The 26,146-nt window shown below is 35.1% G+C and overlaps 1 protein-coding gene and 1 long non-coding RNA gene across 2 annotated transcripts; one reads left to right on the top strand and one right to left on the bottom strand.

Annotated features, from left to right (window-relative positions):
- The first annotated feature begins 2,378 nt into the window (after window positions 1–2,378).
- On the top strand, window positions 2,379–9,423 carry LOC121428449. The gene is made up of 4 exons (XR_005971793.1): window positions 2,379–2,572; window positions 3,023–3,145; window positions 5,516–5,602; window positions 7,310–9,423. It is a non-coding gene; the product is annotated as an uncharacterized LOC121428449 (long non-coding RNA).
- Window positions 9,424–11,890: 2,467 nt separating this feature from the next.
- LOC121428442 (acidic repeat-containing protein-like) lies at window positions 11,891–25,860 on the bottom strand. Its single transcript, XM_041625054.1, has 5 exons — window positions 25,045–25,860; window positions 18,474–18,572; window positions 16,177–16,321; window positions 14,393–14,489; window positions 11,891–13,695 (listed from the first exon to the last, which is right to left on the bottom strand). The coding sequence occupies exons 3-5, from the start codon at window positions 16,253–16,255 to the stop codon at window positions 12,888–12,890; spliced, it is 984 nt and encodes a 327-aa protein (XP_041480988.1). The 5' UTR covers window positions 16,256–16,321; window positions 18,474–18,572; window positions 25,045–25,860; the 3' UTR covers window positions 11,891–12,887.
- Window positions 25,861–26,146: the final 286 nt, after the last annotated feature.

Below are 26,146 nucleotides of genomic sequence, written 5' to 3'. Positions count from 1 at the left end.
TGTGGGTGAGCTACTCCTTTCCTAGGAATGTAATCGCTTTATCTCTTCATACTCAGGGGCGGCTCCAGCCTTCGCCAATAAGGGGGGGGGGTATTTTTTACCCATATTTTCCCCGACCGGCCGCTGAAAGTTGGTTTTTATTTCTTTCATAGAAGGGGTAGTAAAGTCACATCTTAGCTTTATTCTCACAAAACATAAATAAATAATAATCTCATAGATAAGCCCTAGTTGACAAGTGCGAGCTATTTTTTTAAAGGAAACTTCATGTATTTTGTCCTAAAAATATTTTGAACATTCTGATTGTGATCGTGAACAAGATGTCTATGTAACTAAATAATCACTGCGAGCGCGAATCGCGAGCAAGATTTTTAGTACATTCTGGCATGATTGGATAAAAGACCTACGGACTGTTTGCAGTTACCCATAAAACCGATATATATTTTAATAATCAAATAATGCGAGCGCGTAGCGCGAGTTTAAAAACTTTGATCTAAAAATTTGATATTGTAAGCAGTTTTTGGAAACATAAAGAGGGTAGGTTTATAACTAAACATTTAATGCGAGCGCGAAGCGGGAGAAAAAAATGAGATCGGACCTATAAATGGGACACACTATTCATGTTTCGTTAACCACGAAAATGATAACTAATTGGGTATCTTCCTACATTAATAATACAAGCGCGAATCGCGAGAAGACATTTTTTGATATTCTGATATGAAACTGGATAATTCAAGCGCGTTTTGAATAAAGAACAATTAAACTGCGTATCTATTGTGTGCGCGTGTTGTCTGATGAACGTTCTTTGAGCAAGACGTATAAACCTCCTCCTGAAATCCGGATGTGATGAATGAAAGTGACCCACTAGTTCCCCAAACTCATTATCTGGTTTATTTGCTAAATCCCCTTTCCCATCTAACTGATGAGTATCATTGCGCATCCGGCGGAAACCTATGGTATTAGATTCACTCTCCAGATTAATGTTCGTACCAATCATTCAAGCTTGAACTCATGAGGCAAGGCTTATGTCAAACCAAATTGGGAAGTTAGAGAACCTCTCATGTTCATGAAACAACATCTATAGTACTTCAGTCACTTCAGAGGCATATCTCTGTCACAGAGGGGGAAGCCAATTTAGCTCATAAGGCGCCATGTTCTTGGATGTAAATGTCAATGATGGGATTAGTTACTATCTGCACCAGACATCTTTATTTTGATCAGGTTTATTTTTTTTATTCGAAAAGGGGTGCAGTATCAGACTCTTTTCATCCTAAAGCTAAGTCCTGTGAATAAAAGATGTGTGATGTCTGTCAGGAATCTGCAAACGAGGAAGGGTTTACTTGGAAGCTAAACGTAAAAAAAAATCAACCTTATAGTAGTCCCACCTCGAGTCCCCAAATACCTATTTCTAGCTAGATGCATTACACAAAAATGCAACATTCTCAGCAGCGTAGTCTTTGGATTATATAGGCTTAATTCACTACGCAGTAAACTCATATCGCAATAATAATCTTATACCAATTAGCAAAACATGTATTCTGAATGAAAGGTAGATAATAATCATTCAGTTTGATGCTCTTTTTCTATCAACACTGATTGTATAATACTGACCAATGGAAAAGCTTCGTGTCAAAGTATATAAGCTCGATGTATCATGACTATATCCATGATTTTATTCGCATATGTAATTATTTGGGATAAACTCTGTTATTCTTTCCACTGTCATGATTGTAAAGGTACTGAAATTCAATGAAAATCACTTTCTTCTTTGAAGTGCAAAAAAACAGTCGTTCTTCTATAAAGCAGGAAAACTATTTAACTTGTTACCAGTACCCATTAAGTGCTCTGCTTCACTTCCTATCTTTAAACGAAACGTCTGTAAATTCCAAGCAACCTTATTAATTTTTCTTCTGTTTTGTTTTTCTTCTGTTTTACCATATACCCCATTGTTTTTGTCTTTTTGTATTGTGTATTTTAATTGTGATTTTATAATGTTTGAATTGTGAATAATAGCATGACCTCCTTGTAAAGCAGGCCTCTGACTTGAAAGGGACTACCCTGTTTTTTTTTAAATAGAAAACATGAATAGATACATAAATAAGTAAATAAACACAAACCTGATTAATCACAGCAGCGGGAAATCTGCTCTGCAGCATATTAAATTATAATTATTATGTGTTTTAAGAACTATAGATATCTCAAAATATGATGTTAATAAGAAGATAATTATGTAATCTACATTCGGCATAACTTGAAATTCCGCAGATATAAGTCTTATGTCAGTCACTGTACGAAATGGTAGACGATATGGTTGAATGTTGAAAACTGTCACGTCCTTAATTGACCATGTTGTTATATTTTTTTGTATTTATATTCAATTCACAGGGCTCTCCGACCATTTGAGACGTTTAAATCACATCGTCTGAAAACAGACTATCTCCAACTAACTTGCCAACATGTATCATAAAACAACAACAGTGGCTCTAGCTGTTCTACTCATTGCCTTAGTTTCATTCTCAGATGCTACAAATTACTGGAGAATCGCAAAAGGCAGAAACGCTCGATACACAGCCAGGTAAGAGCTTCACATAAATTATTTCATGTACAGGGGCCTATATACATTGGTCGCTATGTACTGAACATGACGAGGATGGTGTACAGTTTATGATATTTTGGGGAAACGTGAAACGTATTCTGCTCGATCCAACTAATCCAAAAATGATATCGTCCTTTTCCATGTCACCTTTGAGTGATCTGTAACCCGAGGTCTTAGGTTGAATGTGATAAGGGACATCCTCTCAGTTTTTAGCAATACGAAAATTCAAAGTATTAAATGTACAATCATCACATTTTGAACATTATTATTTATTTATTCCATTTACCATCAATGAATGATGCATAAACCTTAAGAACGTATTTAACTGTTGAATAAAAACACGACTTACATAACACATTCTTCCTGATATCTCAGGTGAAAATTACTTTAGAAATGATAAAGATATTTCTGATGTTTATAATTATCTAGATCACCAAGGCTGTACGACTCACTGAAGAACACACAGGTTAAAAGATATGGTGGTATTGACGATGTGGAAGCGGCGGAGAATACCATTGATAATTGGCTAAGAGATTGGATCATCTCAAACAGGTACATTATATGCTGTAGGCCACCACACGCCTTACGACTGTTCGCGATCCGATTTTGGAACAAATCGCATTTTGATCATTTTCTGAAAATGTGAATGGAACAAATCATTTTATTTGAGGTTAAAATTAACTGAAAGAATACTAATGTAACCATTTTAAAAGATTGCAAGCCTTTATTTTGGAGTAAAGGCCAAATTAAATTCAAATCGTAGCCAATCGTACGACTGCTATGTCGTCATTACGACTAGATATTAAATTCGCTTTTATTCTAAGAAGGATGATAGCATATAGTCACAGATTTGAACATAGGTATTCATATGATGATTTCGAACATTACACAGTAAGATATTCCAAGTCTCAATATTAGCATCAAATTCTAATACGTTTTATTCCAAAATTGAGTCACATCAGACCAATCGTAAGGTGTGTGGTCGCCTTAAGTTGTCAAACAACGTGTATATGCAAGGGCTGCGGAAAGAAATTGGAAGTGCGTGGGGGTAAAGTATAGCCAGTACTAATACCGAAATTTTTGTGAGATAGATTATGCAACCAAAAATGTAATTAAAAACGAAAAAAACTTCAGCGATCATTTTCCCCTAGTGTGATACTTATCTTGGTGCTTCATAATTACGAACGATGCCAGATTATATTGAGGTGTCACGCGCGTAAAACATTCCCCATAGACTTGTGTGTTAAAATGGCACTTTTGAAAAATTCATAAAAAATAAATGTGAAATTAGAGGTTGGAATGTATTGTTTACTACCATTGGATAGGATATATATCTGGCATTCCATATCTGACCAGGAAAGGGTACCGTAGCCAGCTCATTTTAAAAATAAATCGCCATTTATGAAGATAACTATGAATGGATCAAATTCATCGACTAAAACAGTAAAATAGCCCTAATTAGTCCGCCAGTCAAAAAAATAGTTCCAAGTCACTTATGTATCTTCCCAATTCGGGCGAAGGAAGTTCAGTAGTTACCATTTCTAGAATCAGTGTTAGATTTTGAATCATATTCATACATTTTGTCAATCAGCAACATCAAATTGAAAAAAATTCGAATGGGTTGGGTCGAACGAATATCTTGAGCCCTCCTCATGTAATTAGGCTCATGGCACCTTGATGGGGGTAAGACTTGTTATGTCACTTTATTTCTGAATGGAAAGTATGGGTGTCGTAACTACGACAAAGCTCTCCGTTGCCTTCTAGTTATTGGGGCCATGACTTTCCTTTTCCCTCTGACATTTGTTTTTTAAACATTCCTAGTAATTTTGTTTAACGCTTCATCTATAATTTCTGTAGTCTCGTGATAATGATTTTACTGTATGCCCCAAGGCTACGTCAGCGTCCTTGTCCTTGAAATCAAAGTAAAGGTGCTTTCTTATTTTCGGATATATAATCAACTATTGCCATTATTGTCAAAAGCATTATTCTCTTTACCTTACATTGTTCCGCTGGAATGTTTAGTAACATTTCTTCCGGCAGCATTTCGTGATTTCTTTTAGAGCATCAAGAAATCTCTCACATTCCAATTTTCCATTAATTCCAGCCGTCAGGCAGTCATGTTTCCATTTATTTTATATTCCGTCAATTCAACTGAAATATGCATGACATCGATTTTGTGATAGCTGCATCTCGATCAACACTGATATAAAACTATGCCGGAAAAATAAACCCTCTTTATGATTTAAACAGTAGAAAGCGAGAAAGAAAACGTGACGAGTGTGACATCATAAAGAAAAATATGCTTTAGTTACAATGAAAGACAGTTTCATTGATTTTCTTTTATTTCATGGAAGCAATCATAGCTATGGTATTGCGTTCCTTTGTTTGTTGTTAATAATTATTTTTTTATTTTGTTTGGTTGTCATAAGATAAAGCACATGTTTCAATTTGTAGTAGTGGCATTGTGATATTTTATTTAATACAGTATCCCTTCAGTGATGATTTTATGTTTCAATATAATTAAATTGTTTTGACATATTCTCTCTCGAGTCTGTGCCCTATTTTGCTCATTTTCCATTTCCCCATCTCATTCCCTCTATTGGTTTACAATAATGAGGACAGTGAAGAGATTTGTAAAATCTAGTTTATAAAATAAATCTGAGGATAAGAAGGATGATGTACATTTTAATGTAAATATTTAACTAGAAATGTTGAAGAACAGATGATATGTTTTATTCACGAAAGAAGGATCTTATTTTGTTGAAAGACTAAAGCATAGACAGATCTTATGATATTATCTCAATGTACATTCAGATGATTCTTCATGAATACTAGATCACTTTTGTATCATAGCTTGAGGACATTAAATACAGTCCATTTTCACTTTCATTGTTTCAACTTGTTTTCAAATTCCTTCAACAGGAATTTCATCAGAGGCACTATTTTTGACGACACCTTCACAAATGAAGTATGAAGCCTTTCAATCTCCCGCATTTTCTTTTTCTTGAGGTAAGTGTCCAATCAGAAAAAAAGACACGTCGAGATTATATAGGAATTTAGTACGTAAAATCATGAACGCTTAAAGCAATAAATTGTTAAGTGGGTTGTATTGTGAATAAGAAGGAAATATATACAGTACATACAGCAGAGGACATATTAATTATTAATAATTAATTATTTGAAATGTCATGATGAAACCCCATCTGATCAAGATGTTGATGACCTAATTTTCCCCCGAGAAATAAGAAACTTTTTAACTTTTAATTTGATTTAAAATGGTTTCCCATGAAAAAAAAGCAAAGGCAAAGACGACAATGCAATATAAAATGCCAACATTGTTTTACTTCATACGAGCAGTACGTTCTGCCACCTTCTTCTTTTTGTTTTAGAAAGTTTTCACAATGGGATCCAATTTTCATTGTCCCCCCTTCCTCTTTCCCGTTTTCAGAGTTATACGTCCGCTTTGTGACCAACCGAGTTCAAATAAATATTTTACTTCAATAATCATGATAATGCATTTCCAGTAATGTGATTGACCACTCTAATAAAACGATTGCAATCTCTCTGATATAAAGGCAGTGATGAATTATGATCGTAATTATTTCATATAATGATATCGTATTTAATGATATTACATGTGCGATCTAGAGTAGATATGACATCCTTAATGAAGCTGGAAAGGGAGAACCTTTTGACAAGCCATTTGTCATTGCCAATTTGATGATTTTGTAGAGGTCCAGTCTGTATTAGGTTATTGATGGTATACTAATCAGGGGGATAAACTCATTATACAGTATTTCAGTGGCTAGAACTGAGAGTGTCATGTTTAATTACAATGATGGAGACGGAAATCTGATAAAACATTTTAATCACATTAACAATAATTGATGAGGGGTTGAATGTTAATTTGTTGAATCTAATATAGGATAAGTGATGTTAGGAGTAAAGTCATGCAGGATTAATCAGAAAATAGCCTCGATTACATTTTGATATGATCATAAATAGCTATAGCTCCGAGTTTCAACCCGAATAGTGTATGCTGTATAAATGAAAACTGGTGAAATCAAATTAGCGAAATTACTAAATTTATAAGGTTGTACTTAAATTATGTACCTTTAAACCTGCTTTCATTAGAAAGTGAATATTCAAGGGTGAATCTTTGTCAACTTGAGAACTTATTTCATTAACTTTATAATATGAATATGAACAGAATTGCGGCTTCTTTGAATGAACTTTTTTATGTTTTGTTAATTACATGATATTGAATATGCTACGTTGGTATGTTTTAAGGATGTCAAAATTTACCGTTTAATTGTCATTTACCCATCATGCAATATTCTTGTAAATAGTAATTACTACTAATGATATTATGGTGATAATGTCATTGATTTAGGAAAAAATTATGATGTTATTCTGAAGAAAGTATTGATTCACTTTGCTATTTTACCACTGAAGTCTATTTATGTACTATTGCTACTTTAATTCGGAAAAAAAATCACGATTATATTTTATATAATAATTTTCTTATTATTTAATAATTTTCTACTCTTCTTTTATCTCACGTCTTGTTTATACTTCTGTTCTTCAATTTTCACATTTCATTCGTATTCTATTCTTTCTTCTTGCATTATCTTTATCATTATTTTTTTTAAACAAAAGTAAATCAAATACTGTTATCTCTTTTTTTCTCTCGTCTATTTTGTTTGTCAAATTTAGTTCTGAGACCAACCAGTCTATGCCTGTTTTCCCAAATGCCACCGTGGTTCACGACGCTCCCTTTTTTTTCTCAAAGATGAAGGGCGACCCCATCACACCATATATACATGTAGTTCATCACTTCTTCCAACGCCAGGAAACATTACATTACTATTACATTACATTTGCATCACACATATTTTATATTCATGATTAGTAGTTGCATTTTACAGAATAAATGATCTTTTTAAAAACATGTGCTCACTCAAATACTGTAATTTGAAACATGCATGATTTAGCGCAAAGTAATAATCTTTTTATCAACTATAATTTTATCTAAAAGATGTATACTGACACTCCCGTTTCGTTAAATATTTTTTTTTTGTCATTACAATGTAATTTTACTTAAACATAATTTAGATACTGAAGACCAACGCCTTTGTCTACAATGTTTTTTTTATATCAGTGATCGTTTATTTACCAGTTGGTTTTGATAATTTTTATTTTCCGTATGATTTATATATTTAAAAGAAACTTGACCGTTTAAATTAAAGTCGATCATTGTATCTTTCAACTCATATGTTCAAATACGTTCAAATGTTTACTCTAAGACTAAAGCTATTACAAACCACCAGTCTGTGATGGGCTTAGTGAAGCTTTCCATAGACCAAGCTCGTGAATTTGAAATTATGTGTTGTGATTAGTCAATACCCTAAAAACGACGAAAGATAATATGTTCAGCTACGACATTGGGTAATATTCTAAGGTATGAAGGTGGAACCTATTAAGACATTAATCCACTGATGCATTTGATTGTACTCATAATTATGAGAGTCAAAAGGGGCCTAAGCTTTCGATCCTAGCAGAATCTTCTTCGGAGGCAAAATGACCATACTCATAATTATGTGACAGTGTCATAGTATGCATGTTATCGCATCCCTATAAGAGTATCCCTGTAGCGTGAAATGTTGATTGGATAAGAAAGATTGCACATTTATGATTAGGAGTGTGGCTGTTCTGTTCCTACCATTACCCCTGATTACATTTTATATATTACAATTAAAACACAACTTCATCTGAATGAATTTTGGAAATTACAATCGATGCGTTAAACATCGAAACTTATAGGCAAAACTTATTTGGAGAATGCGTAGTTTGAAATATTCATAGGACAATAAAGAAATTGTAGAAAAGGGTAATTTCATTCTCAGATCGAGATGGGGATAGGTATCAGCCCAGTGTTTATTTTTATTTTGTTTACATATAATATTTTAGAAACTCTCGCTCTCAACCTGTAATCATACAGTCACTAAAAATAAAATCCAGTGTCTTAAATCATTCTGAATCATAATCAGTCCTATCAGCCGGTGGGATATTGAGATTTCATATAAATTATTTCAAATTCTATATGGATTTTAACGCCCTATATTGTCACTCGGCCTTAAACCCACCTGATCTGACCCCATTCTCCATTGCCCCCCTCCCCCTGCCACGCCCCCGTTCTCCTCCCCTCTCCCTCACACACTTCCTATCCATTTATTCTCTGGTTCACTGTGAGTCAACCACTTCAAACTTCTTGATCTTTGATAATTGATTTCCTCTGCCAAGTACATTGCCATTACCCTAAGGCGAATCTTTGAAAAGGAGAACCTAATTGTCTTGATGGTCATTCTAGAGGCAAAACACAAATTATGCGGTTGTATTCACACGCATGTTAAAGGTTTGCACCCATCTTTGACTGGGTTATATGCCTTCTAACTGGTTACCCCTCCCCCATCCCAATCCACTCTCTGCATCAAATTCATGATGAAAAAAAAAAAATCCTGACTCTCTTGGAGTTTAATTTTAACATTCTCTAACGATCTATTCTACTGTAGCAAAACTAAAAAAGTGGTTACATTTTTATATGGGAACAAAACCAATTTGATCACTTGAAATTGTGTTTGTATCCAGGATACACAAAATGTGTTTGATAAGACATATGTTAAAAGTGCAATGATTTCTTTCAAGTAATTTTTTGGACATATTCATATCAGACGAGTCCCTGCATTGTAATATAGATGATCATAAGAAAGAAGAATTCGAACCATTTTTTAATTATTACAAAGGATAAATATGATATAGAAGTGACTCTAAAAATACGGAGTTTAGTAATGTAAGGTTAAATAACGAATTTAATGAGGGCATTTAATCATATTAATGTAAAATAATATATATGTAGATTACATTGATTAAATTCATAACGAAGAAATTATTGTTTATATCATTTATTTGAAATTGCTGACATTGATATTTCAAAGAGATAAAATCTTAGTAATCAGTATACTTTTCAAATTCTAATGTATTGTCTTGAATATTGTACAAGAATAATTATTGCCATTGCTGAAATAATGTAGAAGCACACAATATTTATCTAGCGCCACCTTATCTGTGTTTGTATTATCCTTTTAAGAGTAGTGTGTAATATATAGTTGATATAATGTGTAGATTTAATAAAGATTATTAATTCTGTTTTATTCATCTTGTAATATAGTATGTAAATAGAAAGATTTTCCTTTGCTTCCTCTTATAAATGGAATGATTACTTATTGAATATTCTGAATATTGTTCATGAATAATGTTTTCTTGTCAGTCAGTGTTATATAGGTTGTAGATCGAGAATATTCTTAATTGAATTGATATTCGAATGCATTGTATATACTTTGTGTGATCCTTTTCTGGGATCATAACATTCGGATTATCAAAACTAAAATAGAAAATCAATCCTCTCTTTCAAGGCTGTATGACAAGTATATATTAACATGATAAAAGTGAGAGAGAAAGACATTCATCATGATTCATTTCACGTTAAGATGTTAAAACTACTATCATGTCACAAAATATTGTGTTTTTTTTAAACGTCATACATGTCTTGTTTTGAAAACACGGTCGTTACATCTCTATTCTCATCAGCCACCCCATGACATGAGCATCAGCACGATCACCACCGCCACTACCAACACCACCATCACCGCCACTACCAACACCACCATCACCGCCACTACCAACACCACCATCACCGCCACTACCAACACCACCATCACCGCCACTACCAACACCACCATCACCGCCACTACCAACACCACCACTACCAACACCACCATCACCGCCACTACCAACACCACCATCACCGCCACTACCAACACCACCACCACCAACCACAATTGCCACCACCACCAATACCATAACCGCCATCACCGCCACTTTACCATCGCCACCACCATCGCCACCACCATCATCACCCCTACCACCTCCACCACCGTTACCACCAACACCGCCACTACTACCACTACCAACGCCACCACCCCTACCACCTCCACCACCGTTACCACCAACACCACCACTACAACCACTGCCGTCACCACCACTACCATTACCACCATGAAAGAAAACACACTCATCTATCGTTTAACCTATTACTGTTGATCTTTGTCAATGAATAAATTCTTGCAACCTTACAATAAGTGTGAATACGGTTCATTGGGAAGAAAAGCCTTTGTGATGCTGATAGAGGGATACAATAATCAAAAGAGAGAGAGAGAAAGAAAGAGAGGGGGCTTACGGACAGACATACAGACAGAGACACGCACAAGTACTGCCACAGAATAACAAATTTGTAAGTCATGAAGACATTCGAAACAATAAAACAACAGTTCTTTTTTATATCCTCTTTATTAATCATAGATCATCTGTATAGAATTTATTCATAAAAACAATGCATTAAATGAAATTATACATCTCAATGATAATGTGTATATCAATTCGCCTACACCTAATTTCACATAAATAAAACAGTATAAATACAAAGCCATTACCTAACGTAATATTTCTTTCTCATCGCCGTAACCTGGACTATTTTGTTTCCCAAACTGCCTCAAAAATTCTAGAATGAATGAAATAACGAAATGAAGCGAACGAGATAATTTTGGAGGAAATTTTGTAAAAGTTTAAACAAGAAAATTAGATGCCAGGGAAGCCCCTACCCCCCCCGCGTACGGCTAATTAATTGTTCAGAAGATACCTTATTTTATTTCTATAAATTACACATTTCAACGGGATGGCATAAAAAAACATTATGGCTTCAATATCTGTTATATCATTATATGACCATTTAACGCAATTTCGAAGTAGTAAAATAGTACTGTGTTTTTAGTGCATTAAAATGTGTAATTGATGTTTTTAGAAACACATAAATCGATGAAAAACTTATCAACCTGGGGCCGTTTCTTAAAGCTGTTCGTAAGTTAACAGCAACTTTAAGAACGACTGGTGAATCTTTCTTATATGCTAAATAATCACCAATGAACATTTAATGGTGAATGTCATTTACCAAAAAAAAGATCACCAGTAGTTCTTTAAGTCCCTCTTAACTTACGAAAAGCTTTATAAAGCACCCACCTGGTCTAATGAGATCTCAACTGAAATGGAAACTTATTGATTTATTTAGGAATGAAATCTAAACATTGATGACATTGCTCGTATTCGATGTTTATGAGATTTGGTTATCGGAGCACAACTCATTAACTTCTGGGTTGATTCATGAGACAGAAGAGCCAAAATGCCTGACGATCTGTTTTATCCCGTCGCCCTATATACATCCTTGCTTTTCAATAGACTGACTTAATAAAACATTATGCAATTTTTTATGATAATTATTTCACTCAACGGGACGATAAAAATGCAATTTTTCGTTCATCTCATTTGACCCAACCATTTTCACATCAATGTTTTCAGTCAGTTGATAACAATAATGCATCATGAATTTACGTTTCACTACTCACTATTGAAGTGTAGGCCATTGCAGTGGAAAATTATCAGGAAGAAGTGAGAAGGGTGGGGGCTTTGGGGAGGGGTCTGGTCAATAATTATCAGGAAGAAATGAGAAGGGTGGGGGCTTTGGGGAGGGGTCTGATCAATAATTATCAGGAAGAAATGAGAAGGGTGGGGGCTTTAGGGAGGGGTCTGATCAATAATTATCAGGAAGAAATGAGAAGGGTGGGGGCTTAAGGGAGGGGTCTCATCCTGCACAGACGTCACACAGACGACGCCATGTCAGCGTTTCCCCCAGGATGACATATGGGACATTTCATCCAATCAAGTCTGTTTTATCAGACAGTTGCCATAGAAACAGAGCTTCTTATCAAATCAAAATCGAGGAAACTTTTTAGATCTGACAATTATAGTCGGACAGAACTGTTGATGAAACCAAAGACATTGCGTTATTTCCAAAGACATAACCAATGTATTATCAAAGAGAAATTCAGATACAAAGTCATGAAGCAATAGTTATCAATTGTTTTCACCAATAGATTTGCTCTTAGCCAATCGAATGACAGTATTTCAGTGGCTTATAACAGTTGTCCATGAAAATCACTCGCAAACTGCTTCATGAAAGGTTTCCTGGCTTTTTATTACTTGCTGTCAGTGATTCCGTATGCCTCTGAAAACTAATCATTACTGTTGACTTTTCCACACATTTCGTAATGGCAGTCATGGCATTTACACCATCCTCATCCTCTTAAATTGCTTTGATCTCCAGCTAATCTTATTGCACCTATGTTCAAGTACAATTATCATGATTATCGACGTCCGATGACGATGCTGGTGATTCTGATGGCATATCGGTAGCATCGATATCGTTTTCGGTATCAAACTCTGTTGGTGATTCTGGAGATGTACTGGTAGCATTGATATCCTCTTCCATTTCAAAACCAGGGTTATCGTGGCTATCATCAATATCCTCCGAATTAGTATCATTCACCTCTTCAGTCTTTTCTGACACATCTTCAGTATCAACATTCACATCATCGGATGATTCACTCTCTTTTGTTGATACACGATCGTCTTCTTTATTATGACTTTCGATCGTTGTTTCGTCAGGGGGATCGTAAGGAGGATCATCCGGAGGATCAGTCGCAATTATCGAAAAATTCTGTCCAAGATCAGTTGGAGATTGACTTAAGTTTCTTTCATTATCACTCTCCTCTTCTCTACTCAATTCCCGACCCAACTTAATTGGCCCGTTAAATAATGGTGTTTCAAATATTTCGTCCAATCCTATATCAAATCCTGGATTATCGAATCCTACCGACAGCGGGCGTTCATTGACGTCCTCGGCAATCGTCGGCATTTTCGAAGTTTCTGACGTGATTTTTGTATTTCGTAATCGTTCATATTGATTATTCTGAATGACTTCACTATCATTAGTCCCAGCTATTAAGTCTGGTGTGGAGTAATCCATCTGCACGGGAGTGTATTCTGGAGCATCCTTTTGTTTTTCTTGGTTGGTTATCGCTTCTTCCCACGTAGAGAGGACACGGAAAGTGGGAGCTTGGTCTCCAATCGGATGACTTTCCGGAAAACTATGACTAAAATATATATTAAAAAAGGAGAAAACATTGAGAAAAGGAGAAATAGAGAAGCGTAAGGATCCTCTTCTGATTCAGAAAATAATCTATATTCATAACAAACATTATGCCCATTGCAAATTATAAGTTATCTATCGATGTAGGAAAGAATCATTGCTTCAGACAATGTATTTTAGCTATAGAATTATCTGATTAAAATGTATCATTTTCATATTTTAAGGAGTTAATGACACGGACAGCAAGTAAAAAAAAGAAGAAATTGTTAAATGCTGCCAAAGCATGCATTCCAATCATGAAAAGTTGACAAACTCTTGCTGAATTCTCTTTGAGGTTTGAATTGCATTCAATCATGTTGACGGTAATCCCATGGGGGTGGACCGGGACGTGCCCCGTCCCCCCTCTCGATTCTCGAATTTTGTACAGCAATCTATGGGAGAGGGACGACGGAACCACGGACCTACTACTGCTGTAGTAGGTCCATGACGGAACAAACATCTCACGAAATTGCCGCCTATGATTCAAATTAAAACAGGAATCACAAAACCTCTAACATGCAAATTAAAAAAAAATAACAGGTTTATGACTACCCAAAAAAGAAGTGGGACAGATTGAGCTTTAATATTCAGTACTTTATCGAGTGGACACTAACACACCTTGCTAACTTCCTCAATAAAGCGTAACCACCTAATATGCTTACCTTTGCTTCTTTCTTTTGAAATAGCACCAGAAGTACACTACAAGGCCCACAACAACAATGGCTACAACAACTGCTACAACAGCTCCAATTATGGCACCTAAAACAAAACCAAACATGTTTGAATAATTATACACAAATGATAATAACCACATTACACTCAACAACAAAAATCATATGATAAACCTTATCACAGTGGTATAAGTTCTATCAGAAAAAAAAATGTTGAAAGTGATAAAATGATATTCCTTCAAATGACACGCTACTTGGTTTCTGGACGATAAATGTTTCATTTTTAATTTAAAAAGATACTGAATGTCCCTATGGTGAGGCACATATACTGTTTTCAAAGTCTATTATTCCTACAGTAGATTTCAGATATAAGGAATGGGTAGGCAGGTAACTACGAAATCACCCTATCAAACAAAAAGCTGATGGAAAATATAGGCATTAGTAAATAATTTCGGTTTATCATGTAGTGTGTGAATACGACAATCAGAAAATAAATTCTAGTAGATTTGTGGCAAAATCTTACACTAATGACAAAAGATTGTATAAATCATAATTTGTCATTTGATTTATTATTTGCTAATAGGAGAAAGTTGATACTAAATCTCATAAATCTTTCGTGAGAATACTGAGAATGAGGGGAGACATCATATAACAACGTAACAGATGGCGGTATACTATTCTCTCTGATAAGCAAACTGCAAACAAGATCTCGGAGTGAGAAAGGGGGGGGGGCGAGAATTTGCGTAATTCAGAAGACATATACAGAGAGTGGGGCAGAAACGAACACAACAAAATGATAAGAGAAATGTGTGAAAGTAAGGAGACACTTCATAAAGGAATAACAAGAGTATGAGATGAGTTTTTAAGTTTCATTTTGTGACGCCACATTCAGGCAGCTCCCCATTAAAATGCAATGTGATTTTTTTTTATAAAAGGCTATTTCCTCAGAAAATCAAAATAACTTTTAATGTGTTTTTAAGACATTATCACGCAATGATTGCTTCTCTGGAAAATTGTAAGTCATCATAAACTATTAAGAAATTGTCATTTTACACTTTAAATCACAAGACACATGGGAAAATTGCTATCAACACTCTAAAAACAGTGAGTAAAATTTTACCCAATACTGGGTGGGAAGGGAACATGCATGTCTTCTGGGTATCATTTTATCCCGTATTGGGCTATCTCAAAGCAACATTGTGTAAAATTTACAAAATATTGGGTATATATATATATATATCTTTTACCCAACCAACATGCATGTTCCCATTTCACCCTATATTGAGTCAATCTTTTTTTAGAGTGAAGTGAAGACAAAAAAGGGGAATAAAAAAAACACATGTACGTTTTCTTGACGCATAGAACACTTTAAATAGACAAAAAAGACTGGAACTGAATTCAACTTATATCTTTTAAAATAGATGTGACATAACTCTTTAAAAAGTAACATACTCCCTTTATTCCACTAGATGGCGCACTTCTTTATTAACCAACATCCAGTGCCCCGGCACTTACGTCACCATGGTTGTAGAAGGTGCCAAGTTTCGCCTTGTTTTTCGTCTGACAAGGACATTACTAAAGAATCCGCGCCACATTTAATGGACACGCACTTTTTGTGACTGATTCAGTTTATCAAACCAGATATAGATATGCGTCTGTTAGAAAACTATTTATTTAATCATGGCCACACTCTAACTTCGGGTTCGATATTTATTATTTCATTTCAAACAGTAAGGCAATCATAATCTCCTCCGCTGCATTGAATTCCTTATTACCTGTGTTAACCGAAGATCCATCCATATTCGTCGAAGATGTCGTCACAGCTGGTTGAGTTGGTGATTGGTTAGTTGACATCGATGACAGCCGAGTCGTTGACAGATATGATAATGAGTGATAATCATCACACAATATTACGGTGCCCTGAATAAAAATAAAAAAAGAAAAATAAGATGAAGTTTTAAGCTACGGTAAAAATGTTCGTATGAACCATGCGCTCGTACGAATCTCACTGTTCGTACGAAATCTGGAGTTATAGAGATTCGTAGATGGACATAAATTCTTACGAACACCTTAGACATTTTCTCGAAAAGAAATTATTTTTTGGTCAGGTCATACAATAGCCTTAGAATTCGTACGTTTTCGTAAGAATGCCTCGAGATATTCTTTCGTCAAACTTACGACCATCTTACAATTTCTGGTCGTGCGTGCAACCCACGGTACTCTTGGTTATTCGTGAGAAGATTTTACTCAACAGTTGCTCAAATTGTGAACCTACGCCTTACGAGTTCCTGGGGAACACCTTACAAACGTCAAGAGTCGTCAAGAGCGCCTTACGAATCTCCGTTTGTAATGTCTTCTTACAAACTCCGTAAGAGCCCTCTATGAACAACTAATAAAATGCTTTTTAACGATCATCGTAATAATTTAATTGACCCAATTGACCCTCGATCATACATCGTTCTTACGATGTTCTTACATTATGACGTTTGTAAGGTAGCCTTACTAATAAAGGATTTCGTACGACGTTTAAAATATCTTGGACAAGACCATCGACCGAGTTGCGAATCGAACTTACGAACGGCTGCGAACGGACTGCGAACACTGATCTTAAACAGCATTCTTGAGTTCTTAGAAATCTGGTTCAGTTTAAAAAAAATCACATATACGGCTTACGTAGCCGTTCTTAATGGTACTTGTGTGACCGTGTCATATCTATTTATTTATATCTAGATCAATCGTTTTAATTTTCTTTCTTTTTGTATTTTGTAGACCTAAAATATAATTCATAATTCGATAAAAAAGGGTTCTAACTGAAAGATATGATGATAAGAGTGAAGGTGAATGAGATGATTATTCAACATCCTACATACAGGGGGAGAGTGGAGGGAGAGAGAGAGAGGGGGGGGGGGGTAATGAGACCAGGAAGAAAAGGATGTACAGATGGTTATAAATGTAAACAGAGAGAGGGAGAGTGGGGAGTTGGAGGAGGGGACAAGGCAGGGAAAAAAGCAACTAGAGAGCGAGGGAAAATAATTGACCAGCTTTTACTTGGATTCAGATAAATAAACCGCAATCCAAACCAGACAATTTAAAACTGGAACCGGAAACAGATCGAGGTTTTGATCATTCTTGTCAAATCTGATTAACAAAGACAAGTCTACTTGCGCTTATTTATACTTATCATCATATTCAATGATGTAGCATCGTTCTAAATTTAAAGGTCAAGTCCACCTCAGAAAAATGTTGATTTGAATCAATAGAGAAAAATCAGACAAGCACAATGCTGAAAATTTCATCAAAATCGGATGTAAAATAAGAAAGTTATGACATTTCAAAACTTCGCTTATTTTCAACAAAATAGTTATATGAACGAGCCAGTTACATCCAAATGAGAGAGTCGATGATGTCACTCACTCACTATTTCTTTTGTTTTTTATTGTTTGAATTATACAATATTTCAATTTTTACGAATTTGACGATTAGGACCTCCTTGCCTGAAGCACAAAATGTTAAAATAATGGAATTCCACGTGTTCAGGGAGGAATGAAACTTCATTTCACATGGCAATGACGAGGAAATAAAAATATTTCATATTTCATATAATAAAATACAAAAGAAATAGTGAGTGAGTAATGTCATCAACTCTCTCATTTGGATGTAACTGGCTCGTTCATATAACTATTTTGTTGAAAATAAGCGAAACTTTAAAATGCCATAACTTTCTCATTTTACATCCGATTTTGATGGAATTTTCAGTATTATGCTTGTTGAATTTTTCTGTTTTATTCAAATCTAGTTTTTGTTGGGGTGGACTTGTCCTTTAAGGAATACTTATGTTTGATGTATATAAAAAGTGATTATTGCATCATGTACGTATGAAATTTACAATAAGTGGTGAATTGCAAGCATTAGCAGTGGTAAGGAAATTAATAATTGCTTAGTTAATTTTCGTATTACTAAAATAACTGTTCCATCCAAACACATGATTATGTATCCCTGGAAATTAAGACAGGCTGGGGTCTAGCCCCTCCCCCTTATCGTCTAGAAGCAGGATAACAATACACACGATTACCTGATCAGGTGTTTCATATAGAGGGCGTCATGACTGAACTCCATAAAGGTGTTGAAAGTTGATCAACGCTGAAATTGAAACGGAGCGTCTAATTCGGGTCTGTTCAGAAAAAAAATAGGGAAAAGGAAAAATTGTTAAAAATGCATTTGAACACTTTGACAACACTCTGTCCCTCTTTATGTATAAAAGAAACAATGAGTATGACATGAAACAAAGTGCACAAATTGCAAATTGGGAACAAAGCACCGTAGAAAAGTCGACCCTGAATACAAAATGTTACAAGATAATCGTAATATCGAAAAAAAAAACAATTGCAGTGCAGTTGTTATGAAGCATGCACGAGTGCCATATTTCCGCGATAATGACAGGAAAATTCCTCTTACATTGTTAAAAATCGTGTAATCTGATCTCGAACTGGGAGTTAAACGCAGTCACATTTCCCAAATATATCTTCAATCTGATTAAACTGTTACAGAACATAGACCTAGGCATATTCTCTTGTAAATTGGTTACTCGAGCAGGATTCGTTGAATATTCTTTTTAGACAACTATTTTCATCGGTTTTGAGCGTCTCCCTTTTTGATAGGATTATCTTGTTCTGTGGAGATTTTGATTGTAAGATGTAATTGAAGCAGAAAGGAATTTCCCCGGGCTTCACATTCTTACCGTGTACTCTATTCAAATTAATCCTTAAACGAGCTATTATACCCAAGATGTAAATTCCATGAGGAATAGTCATGTATTTGCATATCAGAGTGTTTAAGATTTGAATGGATTTTGCGAAAACAAGATGAAACCGTTATATTTATATCAGTGGCGTATAGCCCAAAAGTCAAAGGAGGCTAGATATGACACATCGCGTTAAGTTGGTTGTGATTTTTTCCCTTTATTTTGAGGCGGAAGGCCCCCCTTCAATATGTACGCCAGTGATTTAAATGATGTATCATCCGAAGATATATTCGATGACAGCCATGACTCTTATAATAGGCTAAAGGTTAAAATGAGGATTTAACTTATTTTCACGATGTTTTGGGGTAATTCGAATTCAACTTTCTGTTATAGTAATTCATTTTTCCTAACTTCATGTGATGTCGCTAAGTTATTCAGAGACATTCATAGATCCCACTCAATGTTGTGAAACTTTATTTCGTTTTCTATATTATCGCTAACTTCATAAGCTAAAAAGTCGTCATCGTATGTTTTAATCCTTGTAACACCACGAACGTGTAGAAGATGTATGAATAAAATACATGAATTTTCTTCAAATATGCATTAATTTGATATTAGGTGAACAGTATTTAGGTTGCATACACAATACTTTAGAAGGATATAATGCAATCCACGAGATAACACAGTATGTATCAGTCACTATTAAACACAAACACACCACTTTCATGTTTTAACAACTCCCTGAAAGACACAGGATGAAACAAGGAAATGGAAGAAAATATGCGTAAAACTAAGAATTGAAAAACAAAATAGGAAGCAGGAGAAAAAGAAAGGGGAAAGGAAGAAAGAGGAAAGGGCAGAAAGAAAGGAGAATTAATAGATACATGTTTATTGATCCTCATTTTCACTGTCTTGTGATCCGCGTTACAAACGACGATTGTTCCTTAGAAGCTGATCGCGAATTTGCTAACCGTTCAATTTTTTTCTACGATCAGTACGATGCCACGACTAATCTGATACGATCACTACGAATACTTTACGAGTAAGACCACCGTTTCAGTCGTGGCGCGAATTATTACAGTGGGAACTAGATGAATAAAGATAATAAACATTAAGTAGAATATAATGAAGGTGATCAAATGACGGGACAGTGCTACAGGTGCAGGGGTGGGACAAGAGGAGAAAAAAGGAAGAAAAAAAGTAGAATATCAGAAAGAGAAGTGTAGGTCGTGTAACACTGTTTTTGCCTCCCTATCAAAATACAATGGCGCCACCCATAAATAGGAACACAGTCATGTACAGGCACACGCCCCCCGCCCCTCCCTTATTCACAGTCATATACGTTATATCATTCTAGCCCACCCCCACCCCGCCCCTTCTTTGCCCATTGGTATACTTCGATTGGTTGGAATCCTTCCTATAGAAAAGTATATAATTGAAGGCGTCATATCATGTGCCCATAATATATTACTCTAAAAATAAAACTGTGATTTAATATGAATTCAAACCATGAGGAAATGATCTTGACGGATGAAACCACATTAGTTTATGGTTGATGTATTATGGTCAGGATTATTAACTAGATAGACATGTTATTTGTGATGATGTATTATATGTCGTGATAATGATTGACGTATCCAGAGTGCAGGACGTGTATACTCCAATGGAAAGCCGTTTCATATGCGTCCCCATTCCGACCTCTCAACGTTTCAAGGAACACAAAATTCCTACAACCGTTACCTCAATACAGAATCGCAGCGATATTATTATATCATTATATAAATATCATTATAGGAACTGATATAAAGCAAAATGGTTTGGAAAAGTTGAAGGAAAGAATGTACATGTTTCGTCGTTATTGACGAGCAGAATTATTTTATTTTATACAAACAAACAAACAATGACAAACCAATGTACTTAGTCACAGTTTACTAACCAAGAGTAAAACGCCAATATCTGAATGAAAAACTTTTACAAAAGACCATCCCGTGCACATATAGAGGCTGATTCATTCTCGAAAATAATGAAATGAAATAAAAATTGAATCACACACAGGACTGAAAACAAGAACAGAACTAAATCTAAAGATTTTATTTTCTATTTGAAGTGACTCAAAACATGTTTTTGATGATATTTTAAAGCCATGTTAAAAACAAATATTATGGATAATACAATGAGTCATGGTGAATATGCTTTGTACGTGAATCAGTTTAAAATAATGATACATGAAAAAACTCATTTTTAGTTATATTTTACATTTAAACAGTGTAATTTGTTTGTTTGGCATGTGATCAGAACGCGTGATGTTGAGACCTTTTCCGATAATCGATCAATGATTGTTATCGTAAAAAATGCGGGGATGGGATTTCTAAGATATATAAAAATAAAGATCAACATGATTCAATACTCTGAAGGACAACATTTTAGGTATTAACATCTCAAACTCCATACAACCCCATCATCTTGTAAGGCTATTGAAGTTCTTGCAATTTCTTGTTAATTTGTCTATGGCTAGGCACTTGTACAGATAGTGCATTTAAATAGCAATATAGGGCGTAAAGGTTAAATTCATCCCTTAAAATGACCAAGATTCCTTCTGGAAAAACTTTTTTTAAGGTGGAGAAATCCGACTTTCTACCTTATCCGTCATTTGCGTTTTAGCTGTGAAAGAGATATAAGTGCTAGCTAAGTAATTTGGTAAGTAGCCCTCTCATGTCGCTAGAGGAATACAATAATCATGATTCAATTGTGTAGGCCTATTACAATAATCAGTGTTATTTTACCAGTAGATCATTCACATATCAAAGGTCCGGGCAGGAATATAACTACACCATCGCTCTTTTATTTTGGCCCGTCCTTCTTTGCAACCTCGAATGTGTTATAAAACTGAAACTAAAGAAAACATCTTTATATAGAGTTTGGTTTGTGCAATGGTCCGTAAAATTAAATGGTTAATTTTCATAAGGAAGTGCGGAACCGAGTCAATGAAACGTACTTTGAATTCATCGAATCGCTATACTACATTCAATTCATGTTATTAAAATAATGTTTACACTAGGTAAGGAACATACTGTAAGATATTGCCCCTCGCTTACATGTAGGAATATGATGTTTTTTTAAGTTTCAGACTTCTGAGCAGTTAAGGTTCACCATGATATACCTTTAGAGGCAGATAGATAATTTCCTAAAAAAGGGGGAGTGGGCACAGAAAATGATTCTACTCTTCTTGGATTTTTAGGGGGTAGCCCATGGAAAAATGGGCTCTCGTTGCCAAAAAATCACAATAATATCTTCTCCGAAAGTATTACAAGGACAAAAAATGCTATCAGTATAAATGGGGTCATATAATTTCCCTTTTTTTTCATGTGAGAAGCGAACAATAACAGATGTTTGCCTTTTGGAGGGAGGGGGTGGTCAATGATTATATAGATCCACCATTAGATTCTTCTATTTTATCAACTCTATAATCTCACTCATTCCAATGCCCATGTGCTCTTAAAAAAGTGATGAAAATGATAGATGAATATGAAACTAAGGACTGAATCACACGAAATAAAAAGTAAATCTATATCTCGCAAGCACTGTCAGAAAACGAATTATTGATTTTGTTTTCATATACTGTTTAATAGACGGTTGACCATACTCACCACTAGGATTCGACCGTTTTTTGTGTGAGTCTGCCATAATGATTGCTAGTTTTTAAAGACGCATTGATTATTTACCTTCAGCTTCTCCATCCATTGTTAAGCAGGGTCACCAAAACTCCAAGAGACATTTTTATTATCTCGAAGCCATCAAAATTACAACGGATTCATTTGAAATGATGGTATCCTGTATTACCCTTTCATATGCTTTCAGGGTTCTAATGAAGGGTTTTAGCAAACAACACAGGAAGTTTGTTGCTCAAACTTTCAAAGTAAGATACTTCAACCAAACCAATGTAAAAACATAAAATGTCTGCCTATTGTTGTAGTTATCTTTTTATTTATATAAACAAGTGTGTCTACCCGAATAGTCACATTAATATCATACTTTGTAGGTGACAACAAACGTTGTGTTTAACATTGTCATTTTTATATCGCGGTAGAGGTATCACATAAGTATCACATGTAAATGCAAATTAAGAAACTTATCCTGCATGTTTTACAGGGAGTAAAGTTGATATGCAATTTTCATTAAAGAATAACTAGTTGCAGGTAAATGGTTATAAAAATCCATAGACTTGACCAGATATAGTAGTATCAGTGTGTATAGATAGTTGATTGTAACAATATTTTTTTTTCTACATTACATTACATGGACAGAAAATGAGCGAATGAAGAAAAATAATCGCTTCCTCTTACAGGCATATAGAGTCCCCTATGTTCTCTTTGCTTTGGACTTTCGTGAAGAAACTAAGCTAATATTGACATAACTCCTCTCGGTATACATTCGAATACAATCAAAATCTTTCTCCTTTTTTTTCTTACAAAGTCATTGTGTGTACTTTTATAAACAGACAAGGGATTTTTCACTATAAGTTAGAATCCCAAGGGTTTTAGTCACAGGAATGTTTAATAAATGTTACGCCCCCATCCGATATGAAAAACGGAAGGAAAAAAAATATTGGCATGCAGCGGTGAACTGATGCAAAATTTGACGGATTCGGCTCTGATAAAGTGCACTATTAAAAAAATACAATCGAGTGAAGCAAATGATATTTTCAAATTTGCCTATAATAATCAATTTGATTTTGGCATAGACTGCATTCAAAGTAATTCACAATTTGTTTCTAAATTAAAAATATATATGAATTGTTGCGTATTTTGGGTCGGGTTGGGAGACCCCTTTTTCCCCACCGGTACGCAAGAATTGGTGTGGTTCATTATAATACGATAGGCCTGTTCCATCTTACAGTTAGGTAAGGATATCAGCATACTACTACTACTACTACTACTACTACTACTACTACTACTACTACTACTACTACTACTACTACTACTACTACTACTACTACTACTACTACTACTACTACTACTACTACTACTACTACTACTACTACTACTACTACTACTACTACTACTACTACTACTACTACTACTACTACTACTACTACTACTACTACTACTACTACTACTACTACTACTAGTACTACTACTACTACTACTACTTCTACTACTACTACTACTACTACTACTACTACTACTACTGCTACTACTAGTACTACTACTACTACTACTACTATTACTACTACTACTACTACTACTACTACTACTACTACTACTACTACTACTACTACTACTACTACTAATACTAATACTACTACTAATACTACTACTATACTAATACTACTACTACTACTACTACTACTACTACTACTACTACTACTACTACTACTACTACTACTACTACTACTACTACTACTACTACTACTACTACTACTACTACTAATGATACTACTACTACTACTACTACTACTAATACTACTAATACTAATGATACTACTACTACTACTACTACTGCTACTACTACTACTAATAATAATAATAATAAATAATAAAAATAATAATGATAATAATAATAAGAATAACAATAATAGTAATATATAGTATTAAGGTATTAACATATATTTACAGGCTATTGGAACACTTCTATATATGATGCTTGAGAGTTTAAAATTAGACCATCTTACGACCAATAGTACACTGTGTAGAATATGATTATGATAACGCTATACAGAGCAATCAAATTATCAACAAATAACTCTATGCCATTGGATCCCCATTAGTCACGGGGAATCATGGCACAGCTTTTAGCGTTGATGCAATGATTGTTTTACATTCATCATATCAAATGTTTCATCTTTTGTAGATTTACAGAAGTGAGATTTTTACTGATTAAACATTTCAAATAACAATCATACCTGTGAAGGCTTGCTTAGACCCTAGATCGATCGTCTCCAGAAAGTATAGTACACGCCCCACTGGCAGCTACACCCCTACTTCGCATTCAACAAGTTATTCTCAAACTTCGATGATTGCTGATACTGAACAATTCCAGTTCTGAGAATAAAGTAAAGCGTCAACTCCGCTAAAATAATACCAATATATCCCACATGTATAGTTTGTCGTATAACTGTACGAAATGGCGTCCCTTACAACGACATGAGAAACACATCCCTCTCTTTTTTTTCAGAAAGGTTGTTCCGCATTTACGGTCTATTGGGCGAGATCCAAAATGGTATTATTCATGTTGTATTATCTACTCGTCTCCTCTTTATCCGCTAATATCTCCCTCAGTGAGTTTCTTTTATTCTATTTCGTGAGAACGTTTATTCAAACTGTCGCCACCGCTGTGTGTTCGGTTAGTCCTGAAACGACGCACACCTTTGGACTAGACTATAGAAGTCTCACGACGTCATTATCAGCGGTGAATGGAACAAACAGAGTAGATTGCAAATGGCTGGGTCTTAGAATGATAACAGAAAGGGTGATTCCCCGTTAAGCTTATATGAAAGATGGTCAATCCTAGGGTGAAGATGTGTTCATCGAGCTAAAATCGGAGCATAAGTCTGAGATAAATGTTGTTACAGGTACGTTTTTCACCACCATACAATATTAAGAAAAAAGCGCGTTATGGTGCACAAATAACCGACTGCCAGAAGGCCTACTGGTATTCTCATTCCTTCGAGTTTAAGCTAGCATTTGAGGGAAACCAAAGTAACATGAAACACGTTTTACCTCTCCCCTCTTCTTGAAAGAAATAATAAATTTTTCCTTTCTTTCGTCATATTATATGAGTAGATCCTGGTATACCCAGGTGAATAGAAACTTGTGAACTATAACTATACTAGCGCATGATGGGTCAAAGGTGACGCTCCTTTCTTCTCCCCCCCCTCTCTCTCTCCCTCTCTTTATGTCTGTCTGTCTGTATGTCCCTCCTCTCTCTTTATGACCCCCCCCCTCTCTCTCTCTCTCTCTCTTCATGAGTGACCCCCCCCCCCATTCTTCCTCTCTTTCTCTCTC

This window comes from Lytechinus variegatus, chromosome 1, assembly GCF_018143015.1.
Source record: "Lytechinus variegatus isolate NC3 chromosome 1, Lvar_3.0, whole genome shotgun sequence".
Taxonomy (NCBI): domain Eukaryota; kingdom Metazoa; phylum Echinodermata; class Echinoidea; order Temnopleuroida; family Toxopneustidae; genus Lytechinus; species Lytechinus variegatus.
Note: the sequence above shows the minus strand (reverse complement) of the source record. Positions and strands in the feature narration are given on the sequence as shown.